At 40.2% G+C, this 23,904-nt stretch overlaps 1 protein-coding gene across 2 annotated transcripts in view; it reads left to right on the plus strand.

Annotated features, from left to right (window-relative positions):
• CDC14A (cell division cycle 14A) overlaps window positions 1–23,904 on the plus strand; it is a 142,163-nt gene that overhangs the window by 81,053 nt on the left and 37,206 nt on the right. For both annotated transcript variants that reach the window (XM_019531022.1, XM_019531021.1), the window contains exons 7-10: window positions 317–379; window positions 4,020–4,107; window positions 17,464–17,694; window positions 20,740–20,878. In XM_019531022.1, the coding sequence (XP_019386567.1) occupies window positions 317–379; window positions 4,020–4,107; window positions 17,464–17,694; window positions 20,740–20,878 (521 nt within the window). The remainder of the gene's footprint in view (window positions 1–316; window positions 380–4,019; window positions 4,108–17,463; window positions 17,695–20,739; window positions 20,879–23,904) is intronic.

Genomic DNA, 23,904 nt, shown 5'->3' on the forward strand with positions numbered 1-23,904 from the left:
GTCAAGATATATGACATCAATCTCTTCTGCCTTGTCCAGGTGATAGGTCACCTGGTCATAGAAGGAAATGAGATTGGTCAAACAAGATCTATTGTAACTCTTTATATAGTATTTGTACATAAACATTATAACTTGTAACTATGTACATGCTGTATTCTCTTAGTTAAAGGCTTTTAATTTTATTTTAAATGTTAACATGTCAGTGACTTTTATTTTGATCCCAGTTTAACAAATTTGGGTTCTGCTTCAGGGTTTGACAGTGCATTATTATGATAAAACTTTTATTTATAAACTGAAAAATTGTGTTTCTTTTTAGGCTTTGCAGCATGGATTTTTTGATTTGAAGACATTTGATGTGGAGGAATATGAACACTATGAGGTTTGTATATCTCAACATCTAACTCTTAAGCCTGGCTTAAAGAAAGCTGGGTGGTAGATACGGTGGCACACAGCAAGAACTGAAATGTCTGCATAGATGTATAACTTTTTCAAATATATTTCTGTGGATTCCATTGTATAGATATGCACTGCACATGAAACAAGATTTTTCTTGGATAGCATTGTTTGTCAGGATCACTTACCATCTTTTCCCACATACAACATGTGCCTTTTTTCCAAAATTCAGCTGCTGGAAATTGGGAAATAAGTTATAAGCAAGGAAATATAGTAATATCAGTTTTTGCCTCTGCTGTGTCGAGAGTAGAAGGGGGTGAAGAGGGAAGCAAAAAATAATGCTGTACATGGAGCTCCTAAGATGCTATCTGGGGATACTTTCTCTTTCCCCCTGGCAGAGGCTTCTATTATAGAAGCTGCTACTTAGTGACTTACTGCTACTTACCAGTGTTTTCAAGGAAAGATTTTTTTTCATTCTACCTTTCAAAAACAAGGTGCCTATCTTATTTGGGGCTGTATTGTATGCTAGGAAATAAGAATGGAGTCAGCTTCTCGCTATGAAGAAGCTGGCGCCAAAGGAAAGTCTGGTGCCAGTGCATGTATGAGCATCACCACAAGGCTGAAACCAATGTCTGTTCCAGTGTGAAAGTCAAGATGAAAAGAAACTGCTTCAGACACCAAGACTTCCATATGGCCAAACACAACAAGCCTTTGAGAGATCTTTGGAGCACTGTCACAGTTCAGGGGTTAGAGACATAATGCGCAGCGCAGACAGCAGTGAAGAAATCTCATTCTCAAGAATTTTGGAAGTGGGCTATATATGAGTATTTCCACTAGGTATTATTTGTGTGGTGGAAAATTGGCTCTTTTCTCCAATGGGGCCACTTCACCATGGTATTGTCACTGTTTTCTACTTGTTTGGGTTATGATAGGGCTCAGACTGACTTCCACAAGTCAAAGAACCATAGTTATTGTGTTACATTTACGATAAAGTTACAAATAATAATAATAAACATAGAGTAAGTATACAGAGGATGTATAAATAGACCAGATTTTATATACATGTTAAATTTTAATAATACGAAAACCTTTCCTGGACCTTTTTTTAAAGGCAGTGCTACTTGAATTTACCTAGTATTGTAGTGTTCTACTATAGGTGTAGAAAATGTAAAAGCTTGGAAAATTGTGCAGTTGGCTAGTACAGACTGGTGCTTCAGAGGTGTCCTTTTTAAGTGTACTGCTGCAGTTGAACATAATAAAAATAAAATGTCCAGAGAGTCTCAGACCCTTTTAAACATGCCTCTGTAACATTAATGAAGAGCTATTTTATTTGCTTTTGATCAGATCTTAAAAATGCCTAGGCAAAGTTCCCTTTGAAATGCACGAAACTGTAAGAAATGCTTCTCCAGCACACCCATCTAGGAGGTATGGCTCTGAAGAATTTAACTATGGTTAAGTGTGCAGAGGACAGACAAATGATTGTGGTGTTCTACTGTAGTCTGCCTGTTTCAAAGGGGAAAAAAAGGTTAAAAAAATGTTGGGAAGACATATTTCTAGATATGATAGTGTTCCACACTGTTTAGACTGAGGAAACCAATATTCTTTACAACAGCAGCCTTTGTTGCATTACTTTAGGATTTGCTTTAATGCCTGTATTTTATATTGAGCAACTAATCTAGAGGGACTTGATTCATTCCATTTTTCCTGTGAACTATGGTAAAACGTTTATTCAAAAAACAAAAGATAGTTGATTGGGAATATGTATTTAGTGCATGTCCAGTCAAGTTCTCTTAGAAAGCTGTGTAAGCAGTTAGGTAAAACTATGTACAAAGCAGATTAATTATTTATTAAACATTTTACATTTGTGATAACTCATTCGTGGAAGATAAGAATCAAGAAAATGGGATTTAAGGGAACATTGTCTATTGTCTTGGATTAATTTTTACCTGGAATCCTCTTTAGTTTTTTTTAATCTATTCTTTCTCCAGTTAACTCAAATTCCTACACAAGTTGACCTCTTTTTGTGGATTAATTCAGTTCAGGTACTCTGAAGAAGTTGATTTAAAATGTTAAAACTTCAGTAATTTTTTGGCATGATAACAAATGTGATGGCTTATAATGTGCATGGAAATTATTTTTAAATGGACAGACGTGCTAAAATAATTAAATTAATTTGCTTTCATTGGTTTAAGGTGGTCTAGTCTTATAGATTTCTTCACTTATTGGTCAGGATATAAAATGTTGAATTTATAGCAGTTTTGTAGCTGCTTATGTACAGTGCTGCAAACATCTATTGCACCTTTGTTTCACTAGGGATGGCAGCTTTCCACACTATTTGATAATACATAAAAGAAAGTTGGAGTTTGGCCAACTGCTACCATATTTTCTACTGAGAATTTGTTAGAGGACTTGAGCCTTTAAGTAAAAATGCCTTAGATAATATCAGGTATACATGTTCAGGGAGGTTAAAAACAGAGTAACTAATGATGTCATTTTAATATAAAGAATTTTAACTCCACAGTACAGTTAAATTAAAAATATACAAATATTCAAGTGGAATCTAAATTATCAAGTGGAAAACCAATTGGCACACAAAATTCTGTTCAATCCACCAAAGTACAGGTATTGGCATAAACTTTGTTATTTCTCCCACATGCCAACAAAGGAGTCTATTCATCAGTCTTTATTCAGAAAACACTACAAGTAGGGGTTATGTCTCTGTGAGTACCATGGTATCAGGCCTAGTGGGTATAGCCAGGCAAATAGTTGGCGTAATTAGAACCTTGAACTCAGCAGGATTTGGTGGCTGTTCAATATAGCTTCTCCTCATGAAGAGCACACAACTTCATAATGCAAGCATGGCACGGCATAGAGGCCAGCTAGGACAAATACATCATTCTTTATCACAGTAGGTTCATTACCAGTGTGTGTATGTGTATGTTTTTGGTTGGGTTGGGGGGAATATTGTATTTTAAGATTTTGATCTTGTCTTATGTTCCAAGAGATGTTTTTAGATTTGGCAAATTGAATGGATGAAGAAAGATTTCTGTATGTGCAGAATAGTTTGGAAGTTTGGGTTAACAGAACCAACACAAAAAACTTGCAACTGTGCAGTTTCTTTTAAAGTGAATAACTTTTACAATTGGCTACTGCATTTATTAATTTATCAGAGCTATTGCAGTAGGTGGGTTGCAGCTTTTACAGAGAAAGTATAAATTAGTATTAATTTGTTCTTAAGGATTTATTTTTTTTGCCAGCTTTTGATATTAGAAGTTTGCATTTAACAATATACTACTATATATAGTTCATAAGTAGAGATGTTAGACATTTTTAAGCAGAAATGTTTTGGGTTCAAAACAATACATCTGACCTTACCTGAAATGTTTACAAAGTGTGCTTTGCACAGCTTCTCTTCACTGCTGCATATATTTCTGAAGAACAGGCTTACACGCATTTAATTTCTTCTGTATATTTGAGTTGATTAGTTAGAGTTGATATGCTTTGCTCATCTTGCTATAGTGGGGGGTAGAGTGGAAAAAAAACCCAAAAACAACTATGGATTTTTAAAACTTGTGTGCAGATATTTAAAATGCTTTCCCTTTCTTCTCTCCTGATATTCTCCCTAGCGGGTAGAAAATGGTGACTTCAACTGGATTGTTCCAGGAAAATTTTTAGCATTTAGTGGACCACATCCAAAAAGCAAAATTGAAAATGGTATGGTTTTTTCATGTTTTACTGTTGAAATATTTTATAATTTTGTTCTTTTCTAGTTTCTTCCACCACTCCTACTCCTCAATGAGTTTTTGGCATATTTGTGAAGACAATAGCTAATTTCTGCAGTAGAATTAGAAAAGTTTATATATAGGTAGATTTGCCACTGCAGAAAGAATTTGACAGAGGGTTTTCAGTGCCCGTTATTGGGTTTAGTGCCACAGATATATCATTCAATGACATTTAGAAAAGTAACTCAGTAAGTCCCTGAGAAACTTGGGGTGCCTTTCTAACTGTTTTCCTGAACCTGGCAACTGAATTAAAGGTGTTTTACAAAGGAGAAAATTAAAGAAAAAGAAAAAGGGTAAGAGCTGACTTCTATATCTTTAATGAAGACCACTTTAAAGGGTTTAAGCAACTTTTTAAAAACAGATATCATTTATAGGAAATTCCATAACAGTATGTATTTTTCAAACAGAGTGCAAGAACATGAAATCTGAATGCAAGTGGAAGAGATTCAGATGACACAAAGGGAAAAAATCAACTAGAAAAACTAGTTAGTTTTAAAGTACTTTTCAACCATTTTGAGGCACTGCTCCTGCCCTGCATTTCCATGACCATAAGTGTGGCTCTGCCACATTTTTTAATTCTTTACAGATTCCCTTCCCACCATCCCCATATGCTTATGCATGGAACTTTGCTTAGATAGCCAAAGACACCATAATCGCAAAGCTCCATCAAACATGAAACATAGAAACTGAAAAAAAAGTCTAATCTTTAGGTTCTAATACCTGTCTTTATGTATTCAATTTATATGACACCCTTCCCAACAAAGGCTCAGGGTAGATTACAATAAGAGAGAAGTCTAACTTTATAAAATAGGAGTCTGACAAGGAAACAAAATAACTTAAAAGAGAATTAGAATATCCACATAAAACAGAGGTCTCCCCACACCACAGCAATATCTCAGCCTAGCTTTGTTTGCTAAGTGCCTGCCCAAATTGGAGGGTCTTCCATTACTTCTGAAAGATGTCCAGGCTCAGGCTCTGATAAGCCTCAAGGGAGGGAATTCCAGAGCTGTGGAGCAACTGCCGGGAATGATCTTCCACACATTTTTGCCACGCTGACTTGGCATATTGATGGTACTTGCAGGAAGTTGCTCTCAGCTGACTTTGGGGATCACGATGGATCTCAAGGGAGAAGACAATCCCTTAGGTAAATAGGACCCAGACCATTTAACAAAACACTTGGACAAGATAGCTTGTAGGGTATGTCTTAGTTACACGATTAACTTGATTAATCAGCATCTTTGGTCTGACTGCAAAGACATGGGCAGTCATATTGTTGTAACTTGAGTAGTTGCTAGTGTTTCACTCACCAGGCTGTACTGTTGTGCCCTCTAGAAGCATATTCTATGACTCCTTGTGCTGAAATAACCCAAGGTTGTTGTAGGTTTTTCATGTGAGTTGTAGGAGAACTTGTCTGTCTGTCCTGGGTAAACCAGAATTATGGAAGGCACCAGATGACATAACCTGGAGAGGAAAATGAAACTCAAGGCCATGTCAGTGCTGCCTCCAGTGGTTTTTTTGAGGCTGCTGCTACAAAATAAGCCCTGATTACCCACTCCAAACCTAGCCTTGAGGTGATGAGGACATTGTGGGAATGCCCTCTGCCAATGTTCTCAATCACACCAGAGACAGATTGCAAGAATGATGGCAGTGAGCCAGCCTGGAGCATCCTCACCATTTTCTGTTCCTGGTTTGGAGTATGTGAAATGGGAGCAGCTGTGTGGGATGTTTTTATTAACAATCTAGAGAGCACTGAAAGAGCAGTTTAGATGTTAGAGCAGTTTGCCAGCTTGGTTAGCTAGCTGTAGTTATATATCTATATCTATCCGTCTGTATATACCTAGATATACATATAGATAGATAGCTATAGATAGCTATAGAAAGCACCACCAGACTCAGATGAGAGGGTCTTGGTAGGACATGGGGGCAACATGCAAGTAAAAACTGGATTTGGTAGTGAAGGCATACCCTTAAGGACTCTGCACCCTGATTCTTCAGTTAAAGGCTGATAAAGTTTCCGTATTTGTATTATATAGTAATTTCTCTAATGAAAAGAGGAAGATGAGATTTAACATTCCTTACACAAAAAAGATTTCTGGGATATGGTTGTGAACTGCAAGGCAGTGACTGTCCAATGTTGTTCACAAAACATAAGTACTGTAGTAAATAGCCCATGGAGCATAATTACTTCTCTGAAGTCAGTGTTTACATTCATTTTACAGTTTTAAATATAGTTTTGGGAAAGTAGGTGGGTGTTTGTTTTTTCTGTAAAGCATTTTGCCCTTTTGTAATTCTGTATTAGCAACAATAACAAGCAATAGGTGGCTGTTGCAAATCCAATCTTACAAAAAGATGAAAAAGAAAAAGATCAAAAGAGATTCTATAGAGAAGAAATATTACATTAGTGGTTGAGGTTTGTAAATACCAAAACCTATTGAGCGGGAGGAGTCTTTAATTTACTCTCTTTTAGGGCTCTCTGCATTGCTTTACTTGGAAAAGGTTGTGGATTGCACAGATATTGATGTTTCAGCATCTAATTTTCCAGTCTCTTCTCTGAGGCTGTTCAGTGATGAGTAGAGAACTAGAGTTTTGGTTTCAGTGGGGTTTCTAGTTTTTCTGCTTAAAATAGATACACAAAGATCTAATTTCTGCTTTTCTGGACTGATTTTTTGCCTGAGTTCTGCTGTTTGGAAGAGGCAGTTGATACAAGCACAACACGCTTGCATGTAATTTGTACATATGCTGTAAGTTAGAGAAGTTTCATTTTGAGAAGGAGGGACCCTTAAAATATATTTAAAAGAGGAGCTGGTAGATACAGAAATAGTAGAGACAAAATGTTGTTACTTTCTATTAGAATATGATGGTTGTGCCTATGTGGAAATTTCTTGGTGCCAAATTTCAGGATCAGATCTGACCTAAGATCAATATAGGGATAAAAAGGTACCAACTAACAAATGTGAGAGCTGTAAGGTGGCTTTTCTGAAATGAACTGGTGGCTTTAGTGTAGTTCCTATAATCTGTTTGAATAACAGCAGCTGCATAGCTGCCACTAATTGGCAGCCTTCCTGCCCTCTCTGTTGAGTGTGAAAAAAGTGAATAGTCCTTGAAAAACAACTATACTCTTGATATAGAGATCAGAGCCAAGGAGCAGTAGTGGGGTAGTTTGATAACAGCTCATGTTGTCTGGCCAGTAAATCGATGACTGCACTTTTTAGTGTTGTTAATGTGGCAACTTTCAATGGCACTGCATTCCATTATTTTATCATACTAATATATAGAAAATCTCTCAGTGTTAGCATTCTTCACTGTCTTGTTTAAATATACTGTGTTTTTTAAATGTCCCCTCATTCAGGGGATCTGCCATCTGGTGTAGCTCAAAGAACAGAACCTTCTCACAGCATTGTCAAAGCACTCAAGTGCACGTATGTCCAGATCTCTTTATATTATTGAGGGCCTTTATAAGAGGATTTATAGAACTTTTCTTCAGCAGAAGGCTGCAAAACTGATAGTTAACTTCATGACCAGTTAACTCAGCTTTTCCTAGCATAGTCATGATTCAAGTACACAACATAGATATGCATGTGGATTGTTTCCTAGTTTTGGAAAATTGAATTTGAGAAATGCTTAGAAAGAGAGAACTTACCTTTCTCAGACCTCTCCATCTGAAGAACTGGACGTTTCACTTTTCTGCAGACATTTTCCTTCTGCTTCTTAAGATGACATCTGGCTTCATTATAAATTTGTTTGAGCTGTTTCCCATTCTTTCTGTGCTAGTTTTACAAGCAGTTTTTTGTCTAGTTTGCAATTTGAGGAGAGATCAGATACGCCTCCAGCATTTCACTGTTGAGAGAATAACAGCTAAGTGCAGCCCACCCACCTGATTTTGGGTACTGACATGACTACAAGGTACTTCTAGCTTTGTCTGGATTGTCTTTTAGCTATTGCCTAGCCTCTAGATCTGTGATTCTCAACCTCATTGGACTTGAGGCATCCCTCCTTAACTTCTGTGGATTGAGTGGCACACTATTTCAAAAACTAATTTATGTGTTATAGTTCTTACCTCCTTACAGAGGGGCCAGGCATTGGGCATCAAGGAATGTGCCAAGTAGGGACAAGCCTGACTTTATGCTTATCTGATCTGCTTATCTCCTCCTTAGTTATCCCCTGGCATATAGTGGCACCCTTCAAAGGATCTGGTGGCATGCCAGGGAGATGCAGTACACTGGTTGAGAATCACGGCACTGTTTAGATACCATACAGACATAATATTTCTCAGGAAAATACCTCGCACTTTGGATTCAAGCTTTCTGGTCACAGGTTATGGACAAATGTGTCTTCTAATGCTTTCAAGGGGATGGGAAGCTGCTGCTTGAGCATACACATCAGCTCTCACAATAGAACTGTTACATCTGTAGGTTTCTGTAGTGTTGCAAATTAGCTTAATCACTGTTAATGAAGCTCTCAGATGTAATTTACATCATAACTTATATTGGTAAGTTTTTTGATATTCCTATAATTGTTATATCTATCTATACCCCATCTCCCTTCATGGAGCATTTTCCGACCGTTGTGCCCAATATCTTATGAGCTGAAGAAGGGAAGTTTGTGGCAGAAATAGAATAGCTGCAATTTAAGACCAAAATTGGAGGTTGAATCCTCCACGATCAAAACCCTGGAGTTGCTGCAGCTGCTTCTTCAGAAGATACTTTGAAGTTCACTGTTTTTGTAAGCAGATTTGTGGTCATGGCCACTCTTCAGCAGTCCCTTTGGAAACTTGTCATCCAGACTTCGGCACACTGGGTTCTTGTTCAGAGGGCCAGAAATTTCTGATCAGTTTGTTAAAAATATCTGAACTATTAAATAGAACCTTAAGGTATGGACAGATACAGTTTTCCTCCACTTTAAAAGGGGAAAAAGTGACAGCTCACAGATGCACATCTACTGTTACAATGCAACTCACATCTACGTGCTCCTATATTAATACAGGCCGTTAGCTACAGTCAATAATTGGAACCAGTTAAGAGTCTAGTCACCAGTCTTAATCAAGCTGCTTACCGTCCATGGGTCATATCTATTAATCATTTGCAGATGGTTATCATATAGAGGTTGGAATCTGATGGTTACAGATGATAACCATCTTTAAGTACAGGGGTGTTCAACGTAGTTGATAGCAGGGCCAGTTTACCAAAATGTAAAGGGTTTTATTTTGGCAATAAAGGAGTAATCAATTCACTTTTTTTCTTGACAAACCTTGTTAAGGACTGGTTGTAATTAAACTTTAAAAAAAAAAAGAATTCCATAACAAATGAAAAAAGGAGAATCAGGACCTCTAGAAGGTTTGTAAGTCAGTACATTACTGATCATAGTGGTGCGCATTTCACACAGGACACAGTAGATGCAGGTAACCTGTGAGATTAGTTTTTAATTTGTTTAATTAAAATAAAGGAAAATAAGAAAGTAATGACAGTGCAGGATCTTTTGGTTGCTGGCATAGATTTAAAAAATAAAAAAATAAAGTGTAGAAATGGGAAAGGATTTTGACAAAGAATAAAAATAACAAGGAGAGTAGAGCAATTGCAGCACCTTATTAGCTTTCAGTTTACAGCATGTAAAATTGTTGAACATTAAATCCACCATGTGCAACAAAAAATTTGGACATGCTGGATTTACTTGGTAACTTCAAGCAGAAGACTCCTAAAAAGTGCTTATTTGGTAGCACAAGGCCAGATAAGTTTGAAAATAGGAGTACTAGAGAGAGTCCAAGAGAATTTGGGAATTGATGCTTTATTTCAAAACATATTCTGATACTGGGGAAAGTTGGCTTCATGTTAACCCTGAGGAATCTCAAGTGCTTCTAGGAAAATTAAGTTTTTGCAGGTTGACTTAAGCACTCCATTAGTCTGTCCTTTTCCAAACTAGATTTATTGGCAGCTCTCAGTCCAGAGATGCTTACTTTTGTACAAAATCAGAATACGCATGTCTGCATCATATTAGGACAAGAATATTTCCAGAACAAAGTACTATGCTTTGAACTTTACTTTTCCTGCTATTAAGTCTCTGTCTGCAGTTGCAGTTTATTTACTGTGACAGCATATTTGTTTAACCTGTTTGGGCAACTAAGCTTATCAAAAGAGGTTCTTGTCAGGAACATATATTGTATGTGTTCTCTTTTTAAAAGATTAGAACTTTTCTTAAACATGAACAAATCCCATCTACTGCCTGCACAGAGAACTTTCTATGTATCTGCAGCTTTACTTTACATAAGGGCCAAGCATCTTTGCCAGAGGACAGACTTCTGAATTTTCAGTTCTCCAAAAAAGCAGTTTTAATGAATTTTTTCTCAAATACTTTCTCTATGTATAATGCGTTACAGGACTTCAGGTACACACCTCAAGCCCTGTATTAGACTCAGAAGGTAGATGCCACAGCTTTGGCTGATGCTGATTATAGACAGTATACCCAAAATTTTGACAAAAGAAATTCTGCTCTTTGTGGTCAATGCAGCAGATAAATGCTTTGAAAGGGACATCATTGAAACCATTTTTGATGATAGCCTCTAGTGACCCCAACAGTGGATGGGGAGACCCCATCTAAAGAGACAAACAGACCAAAATCACTGGGATTCTCTTGAATAAATGCTGTAATTGAAAGCAACCTGTCTAGCCTATATCTAGAACATGGTAGTATAGATCATCACAGACAGCACAACAATACATATTACCTGGGCAAACAAGAAAGAACTCATTCTTTCGATTGTGCAGAGATGCAACTGAGTTATAGGTTTGATGTTTCCAGTATAACATCTTCCTAGTTATAGTGCATCTACCAGGCAAGGGTAACGATTTATCATATTAGCATCATGTCAGCAGAGAACTTAAATGTTTTCTAAAGAATTCATTAACAATCATCATTTCCAAATTATAGGAAGGGGATTTGGACATGGATCTTTTTTCTGTCGGAAAGAATGTGAACTATTCTCTTAAAAGCCAGAGAGAGAAAGTTTTATGTTGGATGTTTTTCTTTTGACTTTGTGTACAGATCTGTTCTGTACTTATCTCTCCTGGAGAGTGAGAAAAACAGAAGAGTGGCTGGAGGCAGGATTATTTTTGTTGCCCCAGTCTGGTCAAAACATCATAGTACTTACATCACTTCCATCTCTCCCAGGGAATATACACATTATTTTATTGTTGCCAGATTTATTATCTTGACAGGATAGAAAAGTTTATCATCTAAAGCAGTAGTCAACCTTTTCTCCAGCAGGCTGGATGGACAGTGTGCAGTCCATCTGCAGGCTGGATCTAGCTAGTCATCCTGATTCAGCACCTCAGGCAGATGCAGTGAGAGACGGGGCAGCCTGGCCCCAACACAGGCTAGCAGGAAAAGGTGACATGGCCTGGCCCCATGTGGGAGAGGGAGCATAGCTTGGTTCTGTGGTTCTTGGTGGGATATGGCCCAACTGACTGGCTACATGGGGTTTGGGAATTTGGCAAGGGGAAGGCAGCCCATGGGGAGTCTCACAGACCAGATGCTATTGGTCTACAAGCCTTTTGGTCATTTAGCTTCTTTTGGCCTGCGAGCTGGAGGTTGAACACCCCAATCTAGATCCTCTATCACTGCATCTAACTGTATAGACTATTAGAAGTGTAACAGGTTTCGATATAATGACTTATGAAGCCTCTGCTTGAGCCTACAGCAGACTTATTTTGTTCTACCCAACTGTTTCAGTGGTTTTCATAGCAAGTAAAACATTTCTGTCTCATGGAAGACCAACCATTCATTGACTTGCACAGAGATGGATTGTGCTTTGTTCATGTTCAAGATTTTCAGTTCTACATTGATCAAAGTGTAGTCATTTTCCTTTTTCAGACCTCAAACTGACATAGGGAAGTCAAAGATCCTTGTTTGGATACTGAAACAGCTTTATCTTATCTTAATAGGACTAAGGAATTTGCAACTCACTCTCTTTTACATGCAGACAACTATAAAGGGTCCTGATGCCTTGTCACAACCACTATCTAGATGAATTAGGTTATTCATAGAGGAGAGTTACAGATTCCTTATCCTGATATTCCTTATCTTATTGCAGTTAAACTATACTTTGAGTAAAAGCTATTTCTCTAACACTTCCAAGAAGTGTTCCAGTTTGTTGAAATCTGTAGGGCTGTGACAGGAAGAGTTGTAAATGCCTTTGCAAAATATTCCTCAGATACAAGGTCTGGTTCAGGCACAGTTTGTTAGGACATCATGTCTGTCAATCCCCAGTGAAGTATGATGAAGTCACGACATCTGTTCATGAGGAACTGTTTGGCAAACTGTTTCATGAGTGCAAATATGCAGAGAACCACTAAGAAGTGGTCTGAGGAGTTCCCACTGAACGTCACAGGCAGGTACATTCAATAAGTATGCATTTGTACTTCAGGCCCATCAGGACCACCTTCCCCTTGCAGAAAGACTCAAAAATCTCTGTATGTGGGCAGTACCATTTCTGACTTCTCAATAAAGGCTGTCTTATAGTCTTTTAAAAGTGTCCTTGAAGGCCATGTGAAAAGATTCTATGATGTGAACAAGTTTCCGGTCTGTGTTAAGAAATCTTTTTAGAACGAGAATAATTATAGTTCCCTCTAATCATGGTTTCCACTCCAGTTTCCTCTTGGAAAGAATAATAATAAAAAAGTTTTCAATTCTTAGTGTGGCTGTACATGAGCAGGGAGGCTGCTCTGATGCGTTGTAATTCCAGTTTGTCGGAGTAAACTTGGTTAATCATCTCTGCTGAAGTTTGGCAATGACTGTGCTCCAGCAGCCTCCCATGCCTTGTCTAACAGCATCCCTGCACTTCAATCTGGTGGCATGGGTGCTTTATCTAAAACTTGTTTGACGAGCTTTAGATAAAGCACCCCCGTTGCCATTTTGAAGTGCAGAGACACTGATACACGAGACACTCTAGGCCCTTTAATTAGAGCAGCTCTGGAAGCTGACCTAATTAAAGTGCCCTCCCCCACTCCCAGAGTATGTGTATAAACGTCCTTAGATTCTAGATGTGACCATCCTTAATATCTTTTGGTAGAAGATTCATCTCAGGATGGATTTCTTCCTGTTCAAAGAAAAAGCCTCCTGTGACTTACAATTCATATAAGGTTGTGTCCACCTAGCAAAGTAAAGATCTGAGGATACCGTTTTCTAGTTTAATCTACCTAGCATGGGTCAGAATAGTATTGAAGATACTGTAGTAGAGGTGTACCAATATATCAGTGGCATATCGGATCGGCACTGTTAAAAGGAAAATTAACATTATCGACAATCAGTTTTTTTGACTGGTGTAGCCTATAATGTCACTGGTAAATGCTGCATACATGTGCACTGCCACAGCATGCACATGGCCAGGAATGCAGCCCGGCAGCTTGGAGAGCAGTGTCCAGCCAGTAACTCTGTGGGGGGTAGGGGCGGGAGGGAGACAGATAGAGGCCCCCACAATGAGGGAGTAAGGGAGTTGGGCAGGGACAGGTGCTGCCCAGCCAGGGCAGTGAATGTGATCCCAGGAGTGAGATGGAGCTGTGGGCGGTTTGTCCAGGGGGCCTGAGACAGTGGGAAGGGAGCAATGGCTCCCTGCCACTGCATGCATCCCTAGGGGTGGCATGCGGGGCATATGCTTCCCTGGTTTTGTGTGTGGGGTGAGGGCAGGCTGTGGGCTTGGGGCCAGGGGCTGTGCCAGCCTCTTCCCAATGGGATGGCTGGGTCAGGGCTGTGCTTGGGGTCAGTGGGGTAGGGCGGGCAGTGGCGGTTCTGGGAGGGGTGTCTATGGGGTGGGCTATAGCCATCCCAAAATTCCCAGTAGCCACCTGTCCCAGTGCCGCCTCCGCATGCCCCACCTCCACCTGCCCCAAGCACAGCCCTGGCCCAGCCCCTAGCCTGAAGTCTGCAGTGAGCAGCCTGCTCTTGCCTCACACACAATTACAGGGGGTCACATGCCCCCATGCATGCCTCCCCTGGGGATGTGTGCAGCAGCGGGGAGCCCACTCCCACCTATCGTGCCTCTCGGATGAGCGCCCCCCAGCTCTATCCTGCTCCTGGGGTCATTCACCGCCCTGGTTGGGCAGTGCCTGCCCCTGCCTCACTTCCTCCCTCACTATGGGGGCCTTGATCTGCCCTGACCACACCTCTTTCCTTCCCCACACCTCTTCTCCCCCACAGACTTACCGGTCAAATGCTGCTCCAACCTGCTGGGCTGCATTCCTGTCAATCAGCTACCAGATCAGTATTGGCCGATATGGCTGCTTAGTAATCGGCCTTCAGTATTACTCAAGAAAATCTTTATTGGTGCACCCCTATACAGTAGCAGGGTTTAACACATCCTAGCAAATGGAGAATAAATTATCTTGGGGATCCTGGGTATATCCATTAGATGTGAAGATATGCTAAAGCCCACATGTACTTCTCTTCATGGTGGGTGCATCTACATGTGCAATTAATGTAAAGGAATAAACTCCAGTGCATATCGTACTGGAGTTTATTGCTCCCGGGCATGCTGTTTGAATGTGTGCCTGAGATTGTGCCATGTTGAATGAAGGCGGAACAGCCCTGGCTGGCAGGGCGTCTTGACGGTTGACCTGCCAGCCTGAGGCTTTTCTTACGTGGTTCAGCATGCTGCGGAGGGGCTGGCTGAGGCATGAGGGCATTTCAGTTCAAGGCTAGTGAGCAGGTAGCCCCCATACTGAAACATCCTGGTGCCTCAGCCAGCCAAGTCAGCATCTATATGTATGTTGCTGCACACTAAAAGAACTCTTCAGCAGGATAGTACTTGTATTTACAAGTACCAACCAGCTAAAGAGTTTATTAGTTTACTGTGGCCTAATAGAGCCATACATGTAGACACTGAGATGTTTACTGTAGAGCTAATTATGCAGCTCCACAGTAAGCCTCTTGTGTAGATGCCCCAGGCTACTATTTGTATTAGATTAAGTTAGGGTTAGTGTGCTAGCATCTATTACAATTGCATTTTCATTTGGTAGTGTGGACATGCCCAAGGCCTAAATTTATGGAATTTAAATTGTATTAAAATGCATTTCCTAATACTGTTGTTAATGTCAGGATAAGTTTTATAGCAACCAAGCAAAGATAACTTAGTACATGGAAGGTAAAATCTTGTTACCTGGAATTCAGTAGCGTCAAGGTCTTGCTCAGATTTGGTCGGAGATTTTAGTTATAAATATTAAAAGTTTATTTTCTCTCTGTGTCATATTCCCTGTGCCCACCTAAACTTTTCATAAGTTCAGTCAGAATTCTTGCTGTGTGGTTTGCACAGCTCATCCTGTTGCTTGGAAGTAATTTGGGTTAAAGAACCCAAATCAAGAAAACATACGTCTGTTCTTTAATAACAAATCCTACCATTTTCTCCATATGCATAAGTTGCCCTCTGTTAAAAGAATAGTATATGCTGCTTTCTACCAATAGAAACAAAAGCAGCCCCCTCCAACAGTAGACTACCAATTTAAAATGAACACTTTAGAATAGCTGTCATGCACTAATTTAGCAGAAGATTTGGCAATAGATTCTCATACATCCTGTACTGTAATTTCTAGGAATGTATTTATGTCAATACAGTATTTACTGGTGGTTTAACTGGTTGAGCTGAATGAAATTCAGAAGTAACAATACAGCAAAATGATATAATTCTTAATATATTGATACAAAGCTCAAGGTTGTAGAGTAGTGATTCTCAGTCAGGGTACTGTGGCATCTTGAACTATTGTAGATCCTTTTAAGAGTGCCATACAATATCAGAGCCATTAGGAGTGCAAACGTATACATGTGATTCACAAGATAAACCCAGAGATTTCAAATCTTTCTTAGTCCTTTTGAGTTCTTTGCCACAGAAAAATTGTTCTATTACCATATTTACCTGAATCCAAGACAACTTTGAATGTAAGATGAACCTTCAGTAGTTAAATTCTGTACATGGGGAAAATGAATACATTTGTTGTAATTTTCCATGTATAGAATTTAATTATTGGAGGGCCACCTTAAATTTCTCCTGTCTCTACCTCTGTGGCGGGAGGCAGCATTTAGGGGGGCAGTCAGTCGGGGAATCAAGCAGTCTGACCCTTTAGAACCTGCTCTGGCCCCAGCCCTGGGATTGGAGCCAGAGTTGGGGTGGGGTAGGAACTGCTGTGGCTCTGATTCCATCCCCAAGCTTGAGTTCAGGTTGGGGCTGGGCCTGGAGCAACAGCAGCTGCCCATCCCCCGGACTTGTACTTAAATCCAAGATAAGGGACTTTTCTCCCCACATTGAATGGGGGAAAAAATCTTTGTCTTGGATTTGAGTAAATACACTGTCTTTTCTACAGTGTAAAGATGAATGAAGAAAAAAGAATTAAAGCTAAGAGGTGGCATCTTCCAATGGGTGCCATGAATCTAGAATATTTGAGAAGCACTGGTGTAAAGGAATTCAGCAGTGCAACACCTTTAGTTGCATTTAAAAATGGTTTGCTTATTTAAATAAAGAAAACCTGTTCAAAGATATTGTGGAATAAAAGCAAGATGCTGTAGACAGTATGATTAGGGGCCTACCTAAATTGTGGTGGAAATTCATGAAACAGGAGCACCTTTAATCTCACTCTTTTTGCTGTACTCACCTGACACTGAGTGGCTGAGATTCAAAAAATGTAGCATTAAATGTCTCTCCTCCACTCAGCGGCAGGTGGAGGGGGGGGAGGCCTTCAGTGGCCAGCATGAAAGAGCAAGTGGCGCAAAGGTGCCACTTTGCCGTGAACTTCCACTGCAATTAAGGTAGGTCCTTAAATATTATGTTCTTTCTGTTATAACTTGCTTTTTGCTTGCTTAATTGTTCTTTGACTCTTGATCTGTGGCTTGGGTACAGATAAACATCTGCTTCATTAGATGCATTCTTTGTTCATACAAAGGCTTTGCTTTAATACTTAAAATCTTTCTTTATAGCAATTCTGTAGAGATGTTGGCTATTAATGTAAAGCTAAAAGACTCAACATAGAACACCAAACAGCACCTAAGATGTGATGTGCTTCAGTTTTTATAGACACATGAAAGCTTATAAACAACATAATAAAGTATTGTCTGAACAATTTCTATATAGTGCAGCATATTTTGGCATTTAGAAGTATTTATTTTGTTATCTTCAGTAAAAGAGGTTAAGCATAATCAACTTTTTGTTCTAAAAATGAGTCAGTTTAGTGGGTTTTTTTGTTTCAGTTTGGTGTCATTAAGGTAGTTTTCAGTGATTTTTATTAACGTTTAAATATTCTTGTTTTGCTTTTTCTAGGTTATCCTCTTCATGCACCCGAAGCCTACTTTCCCTATTTCAGGAAGCACAATGTCACATCCATCATAAGGTTAAACAAAAAAATATATGAGGCAAAGCGTTTTACAGACGCTGGCTTTGAGCATTATGACCTGTTCTTCATAGATGGAAGCACACCAAGTGACAGCATAGTGCAGCGTTTCTTGAACATCTGTGAGAATGCTGAAGGAGCTCTAGCTGTGCACTGTAAAGGTGTGTGAACATATTATATAGCAAAGTATTTCTAAGCTTGCAGTAAAAAATAAGAATACATTTCACAAATAATGAGGACTGCAGTTTAGAAAATTATTTTCCTTGAGTTTTTGACCCGGTGCAGGTTATTTTTATCTGTTGAAAATCCACGTTAAATTTTCTACACTATACTACATTTTTCATTATTTGCCAGTCTGTGCTATGCATTGTTTAAATATTGCTTAGTACAGTATAACCTCATAAATCTAGCATGCTCGGGATTGAGCACCTGCTGGAAATTTGAAAATTTTGGATTTTTTAAACCAGAGTGGCAGTTGGTCACGGAGGGCAGGGGAGGGAGGGTAGCAGTGACCAGTACTGGAGCAGCGGCCACATGCAGAGTGGCAGCGTGGGGTGGTAGATGGTGGCAGCAGCTGCCGTGTGTAAGCTTCCTCCTCTGCTGCTCCGGGACTGGCCACCGCTAGTCTCTGATGTGCCAGATTTTCAAGAATTCCGGATTTTTGATATCCAGATTTATGAGGTTATACTGTAGTACTGTTGTTACTTAAGTTTGGTGAAAAATTCTCATTGATGTTTATGTCAGTTGGCTAGTAGTTGGCAAGGACTGTATACCTCTCTCTATACTTCTGGATGTACTACTTTTGAATTTTGACAGAGGAATATGACTTTCTAAAATGTTAAATACAATTTTTCAGGTACCACTTTTAGCCTGGGAAAAAAGGTAAATATTGAGTACCTAATCTTGACCACACCATGATCAGTCTTCCTCAGCTATCTAGCATTGTGCTTTTAGCTTGCATTGATGACTTGCTGAACTCTTTATTTTTGGTCATCTAATATAGTTTATGTATCCACAAACTGAAAATTTTAGGCAATGGAGGTGGAAAGTTGGTCTAACAAAATTAGATCGCTAGACTTTTCCTCTGGTCACATGTAAAATAAGTGGTTTCACTACTCTGTCTTTCAGTTTAAATAATTCCACAGATCAAGGAGAATAATAAAGCAAAACTTACCTTATTTTGTTCTTGAGATCCAACCTTTTTCCCTTTGCTTGCGATTACTTAACTTTCCAAGAAGTTGGATGGCAAGAATGCTGTTCCTTGATGAATGTAAATGTGTTGTTGTTTTGTATTAAATGTGAAAGTTGTTAGTTAAGTGAAAGTTCATGAATTTTGACAATACTAGGGTTGATGCAGGAACAATAGCTACTGGATGTCTCTGCATTGTAAAATATTGTAAGTATTTTATTGGAGAAGCGGACTTTTTTTTTGTGAGTAAGACATTACATGCTAGGATAAAGTACAGGGCAAATCCCTACTCTACTGCTAATTTGCTTTTGTCAAGGTCAAGACACTTAAGTTCTGTGTGCCTCCATCTTTCCCCCTCTGTAAAATCAGACTGAATATTGTATTTATATAGGTTTGTAAAGTGCTTTAAGTTATGGAGATGGGAAGAGATATGCCAGCTTGTATTTGTTACTAGTCATGCATATTAGCTAACATTATATTAATAACAAACTGCATTGATATTAATATATGATGATTCTGAAAAGTTAATACAGGACCCAATCCTACAAGTATTTAAACACATGCATGGTTACTTCCAGGTTTAAATGTTTGTTGAATATGGGTGGTAATTTGCAATGGAGGCACACTCACCCTCATCTAAACCATCAAATGGGTGTGAAACTGGTTGTGGGTAGGATGTAGAGAGTCCAAATTAATGGATCGGTGTCATCCTGGTGAGATCTGGGCAGTGGCAGACCCCAGGGGTCAGTACTTGGCCCAGTACTGTTCAATATCTTCATCAATGACCTGGGGGGGTGAAAAGCTCATTGGCCAAGTTATCAGATGATACCAAGATATGGAGTTGCATGGATACACCCACAGATAGGATGTAGACGCGAGCAGACCTACAGGCTGGCATGTTGGGCAGAACAGAACCAGATGAGGTTCAATGCAGAGAAATGCCAAGTGCTGCATCCGGGAAGGAAGAACCCCCAACACACCTACAGGTTGGGCAATGCTAACCTGACCAGCACTACAAATGGGGGTACTACTCTGGGGGTAACAGTAAACCCCAGCATGAATATGAGCTGGCAATGCGATGCAGTAGCCACTAGGGCCAATAAAACTCTAGTATGCATCAATCGATGCATTTCCAGTAAAACCAAAGAAGTGATTCTCCTGCTTTACTCAACACTGGTGCAGCTGCAGCTGAAGTATTGTGTCCAGTTCTGGGCATCACACTTCAACAAGGACATGCTAAAGCTTGAGAGGGTCCAGAGAAGGTCCATCCATATGATCAGAGACTTGCATGGCAAGCCATATGAGAAGAAGCTGAGGAATTTCGGACTCTTCAGCCTAGAGAAAAGAAGGCTGAGAGGGAGCCTGATTGCAGCTTACTGCTATATCAGAGGCATGCATCAGGGGCTCAGTGAACAACTATTCACCAGGGTGTCCTGGAGGAAAACTAGAAATGACAGCCACAAACTCCTGGAAGATAGTTTCAGGATGAATATTAGAAAAAACTTCTTCACATCTGGGGTGTCCAGACTATGGAACAAGTTCCCCCCAGAGGTGGTGCAATCATTTACCTTAGTGGTCTTCAAAAGAAGACTGGACGATCACCTGGCTGGGGTCACCTGACCCCAGATGTCTTTCCTCCTCATGCAGGGGGCTGGACCCAGTGATCCTTTGGGGTCCCTTCCAGCCCTATGATTCTAACAGTTTTTTTAGAAACTTTTTTTTGCTTGTAGTTACTAGTTTATTATAGGGTGTTAGCTAAACTTTTCATATTTTATAAATGTTGTTTATAATTATTTTCTTTTTAAAACATTTGAATTGGAATGATGGAAATTAAAATAATATTCACTTTTATGCACTTTGTCCTGCACTTTAGTTTAACAGTTTATCACAGTTTTAATAAAATTATATAAATACAGAGATGTGATACTTGGGGGAAAGCATTTTCTATTTCAGAATGTTGAATTGCATGTGTATGCTTGTATATCAATATTTATTTTAATGCTTTTGCCTCTTGCAGCTGGTTTAGGGAGAACAGGAACGTTAATAGCCTGTTACATAATGAAACACTATAGGTTCACACATGCTGAAGCCATTGCTTGGATAAGAATATGTCGTCCAGGTTCTATTATAGGACCCCAACAACACTTTCTGGAAGAGTAAGTACAGCATCTTTTGTTACTGAAGAGGACCTACTGCTCCTAACAATTTATGTCCATTTCTTTCCTGATCTATCTATTCTATCTAATCCAGTGGCAGCCAATCTTCCGGGCTCAGGGGCCAGATGAGTAGTATGGGGTCAATCTGTGGACCTAATCCCGTGTGGGGTTAGTCTGTGGGCACAATCCAACATGTCAGCCTAACCCTGTGCACCGAGATCTGCTTAGGTGCCAACCTAATCTATTGTGCAGGGCCATATTTTCAGCTTGCAGGGCTCCCCACAGGTTTGGAAATATGGCAGCAGGGGTGTGGCAGTTAACGCTGCAACTGCTTTCCTGCATTCATATTTCCTTTGAGGACCTCAGTGGGTTGGAAGAAGCAGCTCCACAGGCTGGATCTAGCCTGCAGCCTAAGGGTTGAGCACTTCTGATCTAATCTGTTAGGATGTTATCATGCTGCCCCATCACTATATTATCAAAGCATCTTACGTGTAAAATCAGTGCCAATTCTGAGGTCTCTAAAGGACTTTACGGAGTCTCTGGCACGTCTTACTTTTTGGGATCAAAAGGCACATCATTTTTGGAGAAAGTAAGTCTGTAGTTATCAAAACAGGATGAATGTCAAATAGCAGTATTTTATTGATGTAGCAACAAATATATTTTGCATGGAGGATCAATTTTAAACATTAACATATAAAAAACCAGATCATATAAAAATACAGAGTTGCGTCTTCTGTGCAGGATGCAGAGGCATACATCAAACAAAAGCGAGGGAATGCTTTCCCTCCCCATCTTACTTGGTCCATCAGTACGTCTTTTGGTGGGACAGGGCATTTATTGCACAGCAGAAGAGGATCCACTCCTAGCTGTAGCTTTCAAGCTCCCCTAACTCGCAAGTACTGGCATGGCAAACTCCTGCACTGCTTTTATCCCCTTTGGACAGTTGCCCCTTGAACATCAAGCCAGGAATATTTTAATTGGGCAACAGTATTCTTCAGTACCTGTTGTGCAATGAAAATAGCATACGTCTAGGTCCCCTGGCAGATAGCTTTATAGCTTGTTCATTAAAGTCAATGGCAAGGGTCCATTAAGGTTAGATCAAGTTGCCCTGCACCAAATCTGCATATATATTTTTGGAGCATCCCAGGACTTGTGACAAGAACACCCAATTCCAGTCATCAGTGGGGGCGTTAATTAGCACATGGAGTATACACACATACTGAGCAGTTCTCAGCTGGGTAGTCATCATGGCTTGAAATGCTGTTGACTATGGTGGGGCACAGCCTAATGAACTACAGAGTTAATCACAAGGCTTTTGGCTTTTGAATAATATCATGCATAGTTTGTATTATCTCTAAGTGAGTGCTAAAGTGTGCTAAAACTTGCATCAATTAAAAAAAGGAGGTACCATGCATCAATTCTGGATGATCTAAGTGCGTAAGTAGTATATTCATAGACGTTAGGTCTGGAAGGGACCTTGAAGATCATCAAGTCCAGCCCCCTGCCCCAGCGGCAGGAAGTCAGCTAGGGTCAAAGGACCCCAGCAAGATAAGCATCCAAGCATTTCTTGAATGAGTCCAGAGTACGTGCCTGCACCACTTCTGGAAAGAGTCTGTTCCAGGTCTTGGGGGCACGGACCATAAAGAATTTTTTTATGTCCAGCCTAAAACGGTCTTGTAGCAGTTTATAACCGTTGGTCCTTGTTTTTCCTTGGGGTGCTCTATTGAACAGACGTTCTCCCAAATTGTGATGTACACCCCTTATGTCACCAGGTCCCCCCTGAGCCTGCAGTTTTCCAGACTGAAGAGTCCCATAGCTCTCAGCCTGTCTTCATAAAACCTATTTCCTTGCCCTCTGATCATGCGCATGGCTCTCCTCTGGACTCTCTCAAGCTTCTCGACATCCTTCTTGATTTGTGGAGTCCAGAATTGGATGCAGTACTCCAGCTGTGGCCTCACCAAGCCCGAGTACAGCAGGAGGATGACACCCTGAGATTTATTTGAGAAGCATCTATGGATGAAAGCCAGAGTTTAGTTTGCTTTGCCAGCTGCAACATTGCATTCGTGGCTCATATTCAGTCATGACCTCCAAGTCTCTTTCAGCAGTGGTGCTAGCAAGCATAGTACTGCCGAGCCCATATGCATGCTGCAGGGTTTTTTTCCGAGGTTTAATACCTTACATTTATCGGTATTGAACATCATCAGATTAGTATCCGCCCACTTACTAAGTTTATCCAAGTCAGCCTGGATCACTAACCTGTGTACATGTGTGGATGCTGTGCCCCAAAGTTTAGTGTCATCGGCAAACATAGCCAGTGTGCTTCTGCCACCAATGTCCACATCATTGATAAAGGTGTTAAAGAGAACTGGTCCAAAGACAGAACCTTGGGTGATGCCACTGGTCATGGCGCACCATAATGATTCACTACCATCGACCACTACTCTCTGGGTCTGACCTCAGAGCCAGTTTCCCAGCCATCAGACTGTGGTGTAGCCAAGGCCACGGTTGGCCAGTTTTTCCATGAGGAAGTCATGGGACGCCAGATCAAAGGCTTTTTTAAAGTCCAGATATATGACGTCAATCTCTTCTCCCTTCGTCTAGGTGAAATGTCACCAAGGAGAAATGCAAAGTGCTGCATCTAGGGAGGAAAAATGTCCAGCACACCTATTGCCTAGGAAATGACCTGCTCAGTAGCACGGAAGCAGAAAGGGATCTTGGAGTCCTAGTGGACTCCAAGATGAACATGTGTCGTCAGTGTGACTAAGTCATCAGAAAAGCTAACTGCATTTTATCGTGCATCAGCAGATACATGACAAACAGAACGGAGGAGGTGATACTTCCCCTCTATTGGACGCTGGTCAGACCGCAGTTGGAATACTGCATCCAGTTTTGGGTGCCACACTTCAAGAGGGATGTGGATAACCTGGAGAGGGTCCAGAGAAGGGCCACTCGTATGGTTAAGGGCTTGCAGGCCAAGCCCTACGAAGAGAGACTAGGGCACCTGGACCTCTTCAGCCTCCACAAGA

This window comes from Crocodylus porosus, unplaced genomic scaffold (assembly GCF_001723895.1).
Source record: "Crocodylus porosus isolate Cpor-Errol unplaced genomic scaffold, CroPor_comp1, whole genome shotgun sequence".
Classification (NCBI taxonomy): domain Eukaryota; kingdom Metazoa; phylum Chordata; order Crocodylia; family Crocodylidae; genus Crocodylus; species Crocodylus porosus.